Source organism: Panthera uncia, chromosome F1, assembly GCF_023721935.1.
Source record: "Panthera uncia isolate 11264 chromosome F1, Puncia_PCG_1.0, whole genome shotgun sequence".
NCBI classification, from domain to species: domain Eukaryota; kingdom Metazoa; phylum Chordata; class Mammalia; order Carnivora; family Felidae; genus Panthera; species Panthera uncia.
The window spans coordinates 34,574,454-34,589,214 of NC_064813.1; the positions used below are offsets into that span (position 1 = coordinate 34,574,454).

The 14,761-nt window shown below is 52.4% G+C and overlaps 1 protein-coding gene across 1 annotated transcript; it reads left to right on the forward strand.

The window, feature by feature from the left end:
• Nucleotides 1-1,700: 1,700 nt before the first annotated feature.
• Nucleotides 1,701-13,189, forward strand: FCAMR (Fc alpha and mu receptor). Its single transcript, XM_049634277.1, has 7 exons — nucleotides 1,701-1,739; nucleotides 4,597-4,669; nucleotides 6,165-6,308; nucleotides 9,182-9,520; nucleotides 10,647-11,403; nucleotides 12,029-12,147; nucleotides 12,750-13,189. Exons 1-7 carry the CDS (start codon nucleotides 1,701-1,703, stop codon nucleotides 12,929-12,931), a joined length of 1,653 nt encoding a protein of 550 aa, XP_049490234.1. The 3' UTR covers nucleotides 12,932-13,189.
• Nucleotides 13,190-14,761: the final 1,572 nt, after the last annotated feature.

Sequence of the window (14,761 nt, forward strand, 5' to 3'; positions counted from 1 at the left end):
CAAAAAGAGAAAAGAAAAAAAGAAAGAATAAAGAAAGAAAGTGGTAGGCCTCTGAATAGATGAAAACCTCCAAAAAGGACTTTTTTCGAGGGTTTGATCATCCAAAGACACCTGCTCTCTGTCGCTGTAAGCTAAGCTATTAATATTATCAGCTAACATTTACCGATATTTTACTACATGCCAGGAACGTTAAATTACATGGATTGTCACACTTAATCCACCAAATAATTTATGAGGTAGGTGCTATTAGCTTCTGTTCTCAGATTAGGAAAACAGGGGCTAAAACGGATAAGTAATCTTACCCATATCACTTTCCTAGTAAAAAGTAGGGCTGGTATATCAACTTGGAAGGAGTCTGACTCCAAAGTCTATGTGATCAACCACGATGCTCCGGAAGGAGCTGGGAATGGAAAATCTGGCCAAACATTAACCCTCTCCACCATTCAGTTCCGGGGATAAGCAGGGCCGCCATGCACAGTGTTTCGGGTTGTGCGCTACTTAAGCATGCCACGGCTAAGGGGATGCCCTTTCCCCTGTAGATGTATTCTAACTTATATGAGAGGCGATAGGTGTTGGTGAAGATGTGAAGCTTCTAACCAAGTCCCAGCGTAGCAGCACACATCTCCGTGCACACAGAATCTGGCACACACACGTGCATGAGACCACCTTGTCCCAGCCACACCCCAGACATCCCACGGTATTATTTTCTGTCCTCTCCTATTGCTCTCGGGGACACAGCTCTTACCCCCAAACTGTCTTCCAACATGGAAGGGTGAATGCATGAGCCAAACAAGCTGCCACCTCTAATTATTGTGCAACAAGATGTCAACCGCCTTGATTTTTCTAAAGGAGACGTGTCCTTTCTACCTGGCACAAGGGTGCTCTCCAGGGGCCCTGGTGAGGACCTTCTTTTAGAACCAACAGAGGTAGGCATTACATCCCTTACGAGGAAAAGAGCCCACCCATGACATATTTCCCAAAGCAAAACGTTGGGGTTATGTTTAAGCCTGTCGGCTGTCCTTCCTCCTTCGGGATGAGCCCCGTGTGTCAGTGCTCTCTTTCCGTGGAGGTCATCTCATTTCCTGGACGGTGCTTTGGCTGGAGCATGAATTAGCGACTGCCAGGCATGCAGTTGAGCAGGGAGTCCATGACCCGAACTGGCTCTCCCTGGGAGCCTAAGGGGTCAGGCCAGCAGAAGGCACCAGCTGCCCAGCCAGACCATAGGGGAATTCCTCTCCTGAATTTTCTCCCCTCCCCAGATTGTCTCATCATCACCCTACAGGGGTCAGCTAAACTGGGGCATCCTGAAAAATCTGGGGCTCTGGACTGGAGGGAAATGAGAAGTGGAAGATCGGAGATCCGTGTGTTTTCTTTGATGCCACTGTCACCACCCCTGGAAGAGTTCTTCAAGAGTAAGTGACAGGAAGGACCACAAGGAGCCAGGGCTGGCTCCCCCCTAGAAGAACTAGAAGCCGAGGCCCGATGTGCCCTGACTCGCTGCAGGTGTGGAGGGGCGAGGGGCACAACTACGTCTCGCACTTGTGTCTTCCGGGGCTATAGCCCCAGCTGCTTTCCAGCGCTCCGGTGCTGCCTTCTCAGTCTCAAGGTTAGAGGGAAGACGCTAGAAGGTGTCCAAACACCAGCATCTCAAAGAGAGAGAGAAAAAGAAAAGTCCGGGTGAATTTTACTTCTGGGCTGAGATGGATAGAGAAGCCTCAGCTAAGCCCGGAGAAGGACAGGTGAGATGCGGCTTCCCCCCTCCGCCTACCCCCCCTCCCCAGGCTGGGGTCCTGTCTCCCAGTGGGGGGTGGTGAATTTCTGCAGCAGTTCTCAAGCATGCATTCAGGGGCCCTCCCCACAGCAGGCCGGGCTCACTCCCAGGGGGCCAGGAAAGGTCTGTGGGGTCCAGGCTGCAGCATTGCCCTCCCATCTCCCGGCTCTCCTGGTCCCCTCGACTCTCCCTCCCACCAGAGTGAAAGATTCCTTTGAGGCCCTAAGTAATGTAGAACCAACAAATGTCAGAAAGAGAAGGAAACATGGAGATCCACAAAGTTCTTCTGCTATAGTGGAGACAAGGATGCATTGTTCTAGGTCATTCCATCAGCCACAGGCAAAGCAAAAGCTCCTGAGTCCTGGTTTTGTGCACTTCTCTCTGTACCACAGGGGCTCATTTCTTTCTTGTCAGCTGCCCCAGGGGTAGGGAATAGGAGAGGAGTGGGCCTGGTGGGGGGTGGGGGGTGGGGGGGTGGGGGGCTGGGTAGGGGGTGGCCAGTAGGGATCCGGGGAGTCGTAGAGCAACCTGTGTTGAAGATAAGATAGATGTCCTTCCTGGCAGGACCAGGGGATGAGAGTGCCCCCCCCCACCATGTGGCCCTCACCCCCTAAGATGTTGTGCATTATAACAAAGGCCTGTAGCCCCAGGCTGCAGAGTTAGGGCCCTCTGTATCCTGGAGAAAGGCTTTCTGAAGGTCATTGGCAGGGTGGGGGACTTGGAGACATTTCCTCCAATATAGTCTTTTCAGCCTCGGATCAAGGCTAATAGCACCCTGGAGGCCTTTTATCTCACACTCTGTGCTTCCTCATTGCCCCTCGGAGGCCAGGCGGCTTTTGCTCCTGCCTAGAGATTGCTGCCCCAGGGGACTCCAGAGGAAGCGGGTGGTGTGGTCTACAGACTTTGACCTCAACCTGTGCTGTGTCAGCACCTAGTGCGTTGGGAAAACCAGCCCTAGGAACCTGGGCTTGGTGGACATTAATCAAACAAACAGATTAGGCGCAGGCACACCTGGAGAGCCTCTGGGGGAGGGCAGGCAGCCAGAAAGCTCTGGACGGCACAGAGGGCCTATGGCTGCCATGGCATTGCCCAAGATGGGGGCATCGTGGAGGAGGCATGAGAAGCCCGAGGGCTTTTCCAACCCCAGCCAGTCTCGGGGCTCTGCCTGGATAGAGAAGCCAAGACTTTGGCGGGGGGCTGGTTGGGCAGAGCCGAGCTGGGTGGACAGTTTGCAGCTCCAGGGCCAACCCATGGAGCCTACGATGCTTGTGTCCTTTACTCTCCCTTCCCTTCCCTTCCCTTCCCTTCCCTTCCCTTCCCTTCCCTTCTTTTCTTCTCTGCCTCCTACTTCTTGCCTCCCCCATTCCTTTTTCTCCTCTTTCAGTCTATGCCCCAGCCTGGCCAGCGGCCTTGCATGGCTTTGTCTAGTTGGGCCAGAGGGGGTGGGTGAGCGTCTTCTGCCCATGGCCCAGACCGCTGACTATCTGCTCCAATCCTTAACATTAGTGACACAGGGATTAGAGGAGGAAGGAGACAGTGATGGCTAACTTTAGTTTGCCTTTTTTTTTTTTTTTACAGGTCCCAAGAACTGTAGGCAGTAGACAGATTCAAAGCACAGATTTTTGATTAATCAAAAAGCATCCTTGAAAACCCCAGGAGGAATACAAATGAAGTATAATGTACAATCTCTGTCTTTATAATCAGCAGACAAGGGAAGACTGTTGAGTAGGGATCAGTATGGTGTCTGTTACGGGAGTGGTCAGTTCACAATAGCTGTGTGCTGTGCTCCTACACCGTCCTGCATCCTGTTCCAGAGCCTGGGGGCAGAGATGACACGCAGTGTCCCACCCCAGGCCGGCAGGAGAGAGACAAGAGCAGAGGGAGATCAGTGTGGACGGGAGGACAGGGAGGGCTTTCTAGACGTTGTGGAGAAGAGACAGACGAGGACAGTCACGCAGACAATTGCTTTTTCCGACAGCTCATTTTTAATTTTTTTTTTAAGGTTTATTTATCTTTGAGACAGAGAGAGACAGAGCATGAACGGGGGAGGGTCAGAGAGAGAGGGAGACACGGAATCCGAAGGAGGTTCCAGGCTCTGAGCTGTCAGCACAGAGCCCTATGTGGGGCTTGAACCCACAGACCTTAAGATCATGACCTGAGCCCAAGTCGGAGGCTCAACCGACTGAGCCACCCAGGCGCCCCCCCCCCCCCCCCCATAGCTCATTTTTAACTCCTTGTTACTGACCGGAGGTACACGCCCAGTGAAACAGAAGGCTTCCCTTGAAGGAATCAATTCTCCTTCCGCAAAATAGAAGGGGGGAAGGGGGAAGGGGGAGGTTGCTGCTCTGCATGGAGCACACTGCCAGCGCTTCCGACACAATTGAGTTTCAATTGTGCAACAACCCCCTTACGCATTTACTCATTTCCCTGGAGAGGAGACTGACACCCCCCCACCCAATTCCGGGCTAGGTGTAAGCTTCAAGTGTGTGGTCTTTCCACTCTCTGTGGCTCCCCCAAATTCGGAGCTCCACGCTGGCAGGCGGGCGCGGGGGCTGGGATCCTACAGGGGGAGTCCACCTCTTCTGAACCCAGAAACCCCGAGGGTAGGGACGTTGTAGCCTTGGTGGTGGTGACCCAGGCCAAACACGCGTGCTTAGGAGTGAGAGATGGAGTCACGCTGGTCTCAGAGGGGGCAGTTCCCACCCTGCTCTTGGTTGGATGTAGCCCATCCAGCCGCAGCGCTGAGCAAACTGAGGTCCTGGAGAGAGAAGGGGCTCGGCCCAGGTCTCCCTGCTCCGCACCCTCTCAGGCTTTGTCCACTGCAGTGTTTTTTGCAGGTCACCAAGCAGAGGGCAGGATGGAAATTGCCCATCTTCCTCACGCTGTGCCTGTTGCAAGGTGAGTCCCAAACCCAGCCCAGACTCAGAGCTTGCGGGATGAGCCCCGTGCCTTCCAGGCTGCAGAGATTTCTGGCGGGCCCTCAGTGGCGTTCAGGGCTCCCACGGAAGTTTTGGGCATACCCCGGCTTTCTCTCTGGGGATCCAAGGCCCTGCAGTGGATCCAGGGAGTGGTCAGATCTAGGCCCAGGGGGAATGGGAGAGGCAAGAGAGAGGGCATATGCCTGTTTTGATCTTTTCTAGAAGATTCACTGTCTTGCTATGCCCAATATCTCTGCTCTCTTCCATTCAAGTTGATGGCTGAAAGTCGGCTGCATTTGCAAGATAAGGGTTCCAGGGCTTGTGTATAAAAGACGGCAGGCAGAGGGCTCATTCCCACTCATTCAAAAAACACTCAGTGCCAGGCCCAGTACTAAGGACTTAAAGGTGCAGATCTGTCCTACATGAAACAGTTTGGAGTTGACAAAGAAATGAGATGGGTCAATAAAATTTACATCTATGCATTTACTGATTTAGTCAACATACATTTATGGAGGGCTGACCGTATGCCCTGCGCTAAGGGCGGGTGGATGAAAGACAGAATCTTGCCAATAGGTGCTGGCAGGCTGGTGTGGTGAGCCTGGCCAGGTATAGATCCGGCTCAGATGACAAATGGCCCTCTGTGCTCTGGTCGGCATTTTATTTTACTTTATTTTATTTTATTTTATTTTATTTTAACGTTTATTTTTGAGAGAGAGAGAGAGAGAGATCACAAGCGGGGAAGGGGCAGAGAGAGAGGAAGACACAGAATCCGAAGCAGGCTCCAGGCTCTGAGCTGTCAGCACAGCCTTACGAAGGGCTCAAACTCACAAACCGTGAGATCGTGACCTGAGCCGAAGTCAGATGCTTAACAGACTGAGCCACCCAGGCGCCCCAAACAAATCAGAATTTTAATGAATCAAGGGTAGCTAATACAGGAGCAAGAACTCTGTACTATAATCAGACCATCTCTTTATTTTAACCTCCCCCCAGCCCCTTTAAATTTTTTCCGTAGAAACCAAAGCCCCCAGATGAAAACTCAGGCAGGCCCATGATTTTTCTGTTAACATATTAGTGTAGGTGAGGGTTCTGACTGAATTTCTTTCACTCTTGAATGCTAAATTTGAAGTTCTAAGTGTGCAGTTAAATATTTTGGTTGGCCCTTTAATCTTCCTTCAACGATATGCCCCATTATCTACCCAAGGCCTACGGTCAGGAAGACGCTGCAGGGGGGACGCGGTGGCCGTCTTCTCTGTTCCTCTCTTCTGCCTCCTCCCCATGTTGGCAGTTGGGGCTTGGGACCCCAGCAGGGTCCCAGGAGCAAAAGGGAGGAGAGGCAATAGACAGGGAGCTCTTGCTTGCTGGGGTGGCCTGGAGCTCTCTGGCCTGGCAGGAGTTTAGAGCTGGCTCTTTCTTTGGTGGGTGCATTTGTGAACTTAGATGGTCCCCTGATGGCCCATCTCCTCCCTTCTCCCCAGGTTCTGCTTTGACCCCTCCACAGAGAAGACCCCATCTCAGATGCCTGCGGACCGTCTCTCTGCCCTCTGCACCCCGCCTCTGGGCCAAGGAAACACTCACTCCTTTCTCACCCCTCTGCGGGAGAGGGAAGACATCCATCGCAGGTGCAATGGCTCTCCCTCTGTCCTGCCTCAAACCTCTTGTGCTCTCTCGGACAGAGTCGGTCTCCGGTCTATGGCTGCCCCACATCTGCAGCCCCCCCCCCCCACCCCCAACCAACTTGCTCCTCTCTGAGAGAAGCCATAGCCACAGACGACTGCCGGGAAATGATGGGTGAATGAGTTCAGGGCATCTGTCTCCACTGAAGGGCAGAGAATCTGCATCAGGGGCCCCAGATGGGCACCACGTTGATCTAAAGTGCTAGCTCTTTCTTTAATTTCCATAGGTGACTAATAAAAATTCCAAATGACATGGGGGCATCTGGATGGCTCAGTCCATTAAGCATCCTACTTTGGCTCAGGTCACGATTTCACGGTTCATGGGTTTGAGTCCCGCATCAGGCTCTGTGCTGACAGCTCGGAGCCTGGAGCCTGCTTCGGATTCTGTCTCCCCCCTCTCTGCCCCTCTCTCTGCTTGCGTTCTCTCTTGTTATCTCTCTCTCTCCCTCCCTCAAAAATAAAGAATAAAACATTAAAAAATAAAAAAAAATCCAAATGACATATAATACATACCAAATACATTCCAAGTTATACATAATATAACATATATACCTTAATTATGTATAACTAGGAGCTACTGATCAGTAATCTACTGAGTTCTTAAGGGCAAGTTAAATTTGGTATTAATAAAAGAAAAAAAATGTTCATTGCAAGAGCTGATTACAGACTCTTTTTTTTAAAGTTTATTTTTGAGAGAGAGAGAGAGAGAGAGAGAGAGAGAGAGAATCCAAAGCAGGCTCTGCGCTGACAGCAGCGAGCCCAATGTGGGGCTTGAACTCACAAACCATGAGATCATGACCTGAGCTGAGCCACCCAGGAGGCCCTGGTTAAGGATTCTCAATCAGCTTTCTACAGCGAGGTCGGACTGCCCCGTCCTGCCGATTCATGGAAGAGACATACAAAAGATTATCTCGTGTGTGCCACAAGTAGATCACAAGAATTCCTGAAAGCTAGGGCACGAACACTTTATCAGGGCACTACCAATGTTGTCCTGAGATGGTCCTTGTTTGTAACTGAATATTCTTGACTCTTAATGATAAATGATATAGTCGTGGCTTTTATGGCCCTGAGTCTTCTAGAATTAGCCCTCCGGACATACGCAACAGGCAGGGCCAGCTCGACGAGCTAAGAGGGCTGGGTTTAATGCTCTGCTATTACCCTGGTGAACAAGGGGTTAATGATTTTGCAACACGAGGCTCCGCATTTTCGTTTAGCGCTGGGCTTTGCAATTATGTGGCCACTACGGGCAACAGGATATTAAACTTGGGTATTAAACTGAACCTACTTGTCTTCAGAGGCTCTAGAGACACCAACCGAGTTGATACCCGCCAGGTACCCACAGCCTAAAGCAAGATATTCTGCTGCCTGTGCAGGAACGCGCAGAGCGGTTATAAAGCCGGTTGTCCCTGCAATAGCCCGCCGCGTAGCCATCTGAAGAATCGTGAGCCCGCAGCAGAGCTCACCGGGAGAGCCGCTTTGGAGATGTCCATGTGTTGCGCCCTCCTCCACTTGCCTGGGGAGACAGGAGGGATCGCTGCCCCCTCCCGTTCAGCCAAGTTCAGAGAAGGAATCTGTAGGAAGACACTCAGCGAGTTTTTCCTATGTCCCAGCTTCTCCTGACAGCAGAACAAAGGCGTTTCCTGGAACCTGCCGAAAGGAGCTGGCCTGGGGACTCCTCCACGAAGGCCACCCAGAAAGGACTGTGACCCCAAAAGGAAGGGCAGGTGGCCAGCCGTCATAGGTTTAGTAGTGGGGGGGGGGGGCACAAAAGGCCAGTCGGAGAGACAGTTCTTGCCAGGAGGGAACTGCAGCCAGAGGCCATGGAAGGGTCTGGGAGGCAAAAGTCCCAGGAAGAGCTCTGGCCGCCCGTGTGCCCAGAGAGCATGGCGAACAGAGCACAGCTCTGCGCCTCACCTTCCCCTCTGTTCCTCTGTACCCAGTCCCCGATGGGCCTAAACACCAGTTTTGAGTAGAAGGAGTAGAGCAAAGAGACTGGAACGGCAGCCAGTCGTGGGACTGGACTGACCTTACCGCCCTGGGCCAGGCCGGACTTTTTCCCCATCCGAGGGAGACCGTGAGAGTTACCATGAGTGAGGTTATGCCTGCGATTCATCAAGCAGCAGAGGCCGTGTGAAGAGACAGTGAGAGACACGACAAGCCTTGTTTCTGCTCGCCCCAGAGCGAGTTAATGTCATTCAGTAAACAGGCGGTGGGCCGGTTCAACCACGATTTCCACCTGTTACCAAAGCGGGTGTGTTCGCAGGCCCGTTCAGCTGTGCGTTGATGGGGGCATGTGGTTGTTTACCCTCTGCCGGAAAATGCAGGGGGCGAACACATCCCCAGTCACCGGTCTGGGGATGTACCCACCAAGTGGACCGGGATACCGGTGTTTCAGGCACCCTCTCCGCTCGGGGGAAAGCACGCTAACCTGTTCTTACCATCGAACTATCTCTTGTGTATTCACTCCACCAACCAGACTGCAGCCCTCTTGTCAGATGTTGACCCAGGCCCCGGACGGACTCGTAGGAGAAAGTCTGGCACATGATAGGAGCCAGCTAACAGTTGGAAAGAGTATTCCTGCATTCCTGTCTCTCACATGGGGCCCTGGATACAGCTGCATTCCGTATCTTGGGGTACTCCTGATCCAGGGGCTAAGCTCTGACATTTCTATGTTGATTCTTCCTCGCCTCACTTTCACGAAGGTGTTTTTCTGGCCTATTCCCTAATTCCGACAGAGTCTGGAGCTCGTACCTCCCCACGGTGACCTTTCGCGAATCTCCCTTCCCTTTGACCATTTTTTTCCCTCTCTCTGCCCGCAGACGCAAACGCACTGAAGGGCCCGAGGCTGGTGTCTGGGGAGCCGGGGGGAACTGTCACCATCCAGTGCCATTATGCCCCCTTGGCCATCAACGTATACGAGCGGAAGTACTGGTGCCGTCTCAGCCCCCTGACGTCGTTCTGCCACACCATTGTGTCCACCACCGGCTATGCTCATCTTGGCTACCGTGGCCGCGTGACATTCGCAGACTTCCCGCAGAGAGGCTTGTTTGTGGTGAGGCTGTCCCAGCTGTCCCCGGATGATGTGGGCCGCTACCGCTGTGGCATTGGGAAGAGAAACGACATGGTCTTCTTCAGCATGAATCTGACCGTCTCTGCAGGTACGGGCTGATGGCGGGTGGGTCAAGTCTGGTGAGGGGAATGCTGGGAAGGAGAAGGTGTGGGAGAAGACTGTCCGGTCCAAGAGGCCCTTAAACCTGAGGGGAGCGATGAGGAAAAGCTGGGGGTGGGGCAAGGACTTTAAGAAGTAGGCTTTCAGGGGCACCTGGGTGGCTCAGTCGGTTGAGCATACAACTCTTGGTTTCGGCCCAGGTCATGATCTCACAGTTGCGTGAGTTGAAGCCCCATGTCTGGCTCTGCACTGGCAGTGAAGAGCCTACTTGGGACTCTCTCTCTTTCTCTCTCTCTCTCCTCCTCTGCCCCTCCCCTGCTTGCTCTGTCTCTGTCTCTCTCAAAATAAATAAATAAACTAAAAAAAAAAAAAAGTAGGCTTTCATTTCAGAAAGAAATTACCTTCGGGAAGGTAGATATTAGGAAACACTTCCAAAATGAATGCATGCAGACTGCCTCACCCAAGTCCCCCCACATTTTGTGGCATGTGTTTTTGGAGAGGACTCCAAGAGGTTGAATTGAATAATATGGCTTCTTAGGCGCATGATGTCTCTTTGTTCAGACAAGCAGAGCAGGTAAGAGATGCGGGACAAAAGAGGCTCTTCCTGAGACCGAGCCCCTTAGCAGACATCTGACAGCTTCGAGGTCCATGCTCTGTGTGGCAGGTTCCAGAGAAGGGACCCAGAATCGGGCACCCAGAGCCTGGGGAAGGGCGCCCAGGCAGTGGAAGACCAGGAGAGAGGCAGTGCCTGGGATTGCATTTGTCTTGTTCAATGTCACTCTAACCGTCTGCTGAGATTGGCTGCTCTATTTGAGGACCAGTATGTGGTGGGCTGTGGGAAAGAGGCCAGTATGGGCATGCAGGACAGCTCAATAGAGACTGTGGGCATAAAAAAGAGAGAGAGAAAGGACCATAAAATGTCAATATTTGCAAAAAGATTAGAGATTCCACCTGGTTTTGCCCTATTTTTATTTTATCCACCATATTGACCCAAGACTGTGTTGCTTAATGAGGATGCATTCCTTGGGGCAAACACTTTAAGCCTGGGATCTTTTGCTAAATCCTGTAGGCAGCTGGGATAGCCTTCCTATGCGGTCTCCTTCCGCCATTGACAGGTCTTTCCAGCGCCGTCCCCCCACCCACTCTGGCTGCTGGTGAGCTCCTCGTGGCATCCCTTGGAACAGCAACACTGGCGGCCAACAGATGGACCCCAGCAACCTCCCGGATGACAGAAAGACAAGGGACAGGATTCCACAGAGTTGCTCTGACTCCAGGAACCAGGAAAACAACAGCTTCCGCTGAGGGCAGGCAGACCCCAGGAACAACTGGGGCAGCAGCTCTAGGGACAGGTAGTCGGGTAGAGAGTTCTGTCCGGACAACAGTCCCCATTCCAGAGAGTTCGGCTTCAACCATCGGAGATATGTCCAATACGACAGAAGGTGTTTGGGTGTGGGACACCAACGGCTCGGTAGGGGATTCGGGCAGGCCCAGCGAGGAAGGGAGGGAGATAACAACTACTGAGGCCGATAGGCCACAAGAAGAAGCAGAGAGGGTCAGAACAGCTCTGGATGTAGTTGGGAAGGTCATAGGGATCAGGCCAACAACTCTGGTCTCAGAAAAACGGGTGCAGGAAATCTTGCAAGAAGCAACAGCCATTGCTAAGCCCCAAGCCCTGGGCTCCATTGAAAGAACTACCCCAGCTGCAGGCGTGTGGACCCTGGGGCCCTCCAGCATACAGGTGGCGTCTGAGGAGGGAGCTACCGAAGGGGACCTAGGCATGCCTGCTGGACACAGCGATCCCCAAGCAACGCCGAACCAGGCCCCGGCAGCTGGGCCCAGGAGGCCCCTGGGCAAGGGGTATTCCATGAAGAGGTAAACTCCCAGCCCCTCCTCTCTGCCCTACTCCAGGCATGCCCCTCCCTGGGCCGACCTCTGCGCCCCCCTCCTCCTGCTCACTTCTCTCCCTTTGTCACCTCAGGACAGCAAAGGGCAAGGCCCATAAACATCACAGACCCTCCCTTGTTCAAGGCTCCTTGCTAAGAAACCCTGAGTATTTTCATGTGGTTTTCAAGCAAAGATCAAAACAAAAGAGTAACAGAATATTTAGGTGGAACCTTTGGGACTTTTTTGTAAAAGGTGAGGAACAAAAGCTCCAGACAGGGGAGGTACTTGCTAAAGCCACAGGGGAAGACCATGAAACCATGGGGCAGAGCCCCATGCCCAGGGTGGATTCCCTGCCTCTCACTCAGTCCTCTTTCCACGGTGACACAGAGTGGCCCCCACCTGCCTCACACTCGGTGCAGTAGGGACAAGATGGGGGCTCCCATCCCAGCTCTGCTACGAACCTGCCGTGGGAATAAGGGGAGCCGACTTCCCTCACCTCAGCTTCTCACCTGTAAAGTGAGGGGTGAGGGCCGAATGGCCTTCGGTCTCCTGTCCAGCTCCCGCCCGCCCTCCCCTGCACTCTTCTCATCCCCACCTGTTACTTCCACTCCAGGGCTTCTCCAGGAGAGAGAAACATCTCTCGGATCCTGACTCCTGTCTCTACGGTGCTCTTCCCCCTCACGCTTGTGGCTCTCGTCCTGTTGCAAAGGAGGCTCCGGATAAACAGGACCTGTGAGTTGAGCCAAGGAGGGAGTGCTCGTTCCCACCGGACACCCTCCGGACTGGGTGGGGTCCGGACTGGTAAAAGTGCTAAATTCTAGACAGAGCCATTTAACCGGTCCTGGCCTTGGTTTCTCAATGAAATGGGAAAATCAGTTATGCCTCAAAGGCACCCCCGGGCAGAAGGAGAAGCTCTTTCAGAGGATGGCAAGCCATAAGCCAACGGTGGGCATGGGAACTGCATGAGCCATGCTGGCAGCAGGCAACAGGAGCACAGGGACCAGGTGCGGGGAGCAGACCACATTTGCACCCTCTGCCTCATGGCCCAGCCAAAAGCCTCTTCCGGCTAGGTTTCAGTACTCCTCAAGGGAGTGTTCCGTGGTGTTTAGCTCTGATGAAGAGAGGGCGAGATGTTCCGGGACCAAGTGGAAGAGGCTGAGGTGCTCACAGCCAGGACCTTGAAGGCCTGGCCCAATCCTTTTCAATCCAAGGGCTCAGTTGCAATTCATCTGTGTCAGGAAGTTCCCAGAAGGTTGTAGGGGTTGGGGGGTGGGGTACTCAGGGAACCGCATTCAGTTCTCAGTACCCTCACGGCATGCTCTGTGTCTGTGCAGCTCAGGAGACAGAAAGGACAGCGGGGGTCACCTTGATTCAGATGACGCATTTCCTGGAACTGAGCCTCCAGCCAGACCAGCTGCCCCACGTAGAGAGGAAGATATTCCGGGACGAGTCTCCTCCTCAGGCCCGTCTGACTGTCCCCGAGAGGCACCCTGGCCCCCAAGGAATGGAACAATAAGCTATTCGGTCCCCATGGAAAGAGAGCCAGGACCAAACGCCGTGACTTCAGCCTTTTTTCATCCTTCCTCCGCCTATACAGAGGGAAGCAAATGGACTGGGGAAACAGAGGCTGGCCGTCCTTGGGCCTAGGAAAGTCAAGCATTTCCCACAGCCAAAGGTGGTATATGACTCAAAGGAGGCTGCAAGAAAGGATTTATTAAACATTGGCGGAGGTCACCTAGGAGAGCGTGGAACTTCCATTTCCGGGAGTTTGAAAATAGAGGAGGCTTCCAAGTGCTACGAATTCTTAGCCATCATTCCTACTCCTTGCTAGGCATCCCCTTTTCTCAGGTCTGTTAGCATTCAGCCTGCTGCACACATTTATTTAATCATATTCATGTACACGAGGCTTGCCTTCTCAAGAAGATTCTAAGCTCCTTTAGGGCAGTAATTGTGTTTGATCCACATCACTATGTCCCCAGAGAACTTCCAATTCAGTAGGGCGCCCAGTAAGTATTTGTGCTGAACGGCTGGCTGACCAGAGGGCATGGGCTCAGTGGCCTCCGAGGTATTCTGAGTCCCCCTTCACTCCCCTCCAGTCCCCCGGAGGACTCCATAGGCAGGTGTTTTCTCCATAGAAACGAAAAAGCACAACCCCCATTCCTCAAATCATCCCCCCACATTTGGGCCCATTGTCATCATGCCACAGACCTTTTGACCTAGGCAAAAATTTCTGGGATTTTCCTAAATTCATGGGCGAGGAGGGTATTTTTCAGTAGATTCTCACCTTTTTCATAAAGCTCCTCTTGTTCAACTGCTTCTGAATCCTTGAGATCAAGGACTGTTGTTGAAGTTGGGAAATGACCATTGGGGGGAGGGAGGGGGGTGGAAGACAGAGAAGGTGGCCAGAAGGAATTTTATGTGGATTCTGCTTTTATAACCTTTTCATCCCATGCCTATTGGGGAACTTTCACTCCATCCTTGGTCCCACTGTCTTTCAGGCATTATATCAGCTCTTTTGTTTTGCCGAATCTGTTAACCGACTGTCTGAACTTCATGTTTGGGCAAAGCAGCCTTTGAGCAATGGAAGAGAAAGAAAAGGAAGGCTCCAATGTCAAGTTGAGAATTGTCAAGTGGACATTTCCAGAAGGATCAGTCCTGCCTCCTAGACTGTCAGCAACACCAGAGACACTTTGTTAACACATCCTCACAGCTGGTGCTGAACCCGGACACTCTCCCCAGAAAACCATGGAGATTTAGTCTTCACGTTTGGTGAGAGAGACCCCAATGTTTTGGTTATGTAGGGAAGTTGAAAACATCTGACCAAACAGAATCACAGAATTTCAGAGCTAAAAGGTCCTTAGAAGTTAACCACTCTAGGGTGAGGTAACTGAAGCCTTGCAGGGGAGAAGGAAGTTGTTTAAACCCAGTTAGGAATAGACAAAGGCTCAGAAAAGAGAGCTCATAACCTTGATTTAGTGCTTTCTCCACTTCCTCACTGCTAAACAATGTATCAAAGCAAAACTCGTTAAAAATAAATCAATGACACCACCATGGGCTCGCTCCACACCATTTTCATGAATGCTGAAAAACCTGTAAGAGATAGAGAGATAAGGCAGCCACATTAACCCATTCAACCAATAAGGAAGCGGGCCCTGGGGGGGTATGTAATACAGCTAAGGTCGTTTGGCTTATTAGAGGTGGGGACAGACTGAGACCCTCCCACCCCCTGCCCTGGATCACTCAGTGCAGGATCACCCCACCTAACTGGTGTTTACCAGGGGCGTCCACAGAATGCTAGCTTCTCAAGATTGTTAAGAGGTATTCTGAGGGGGGAAAAAAAGCTTCG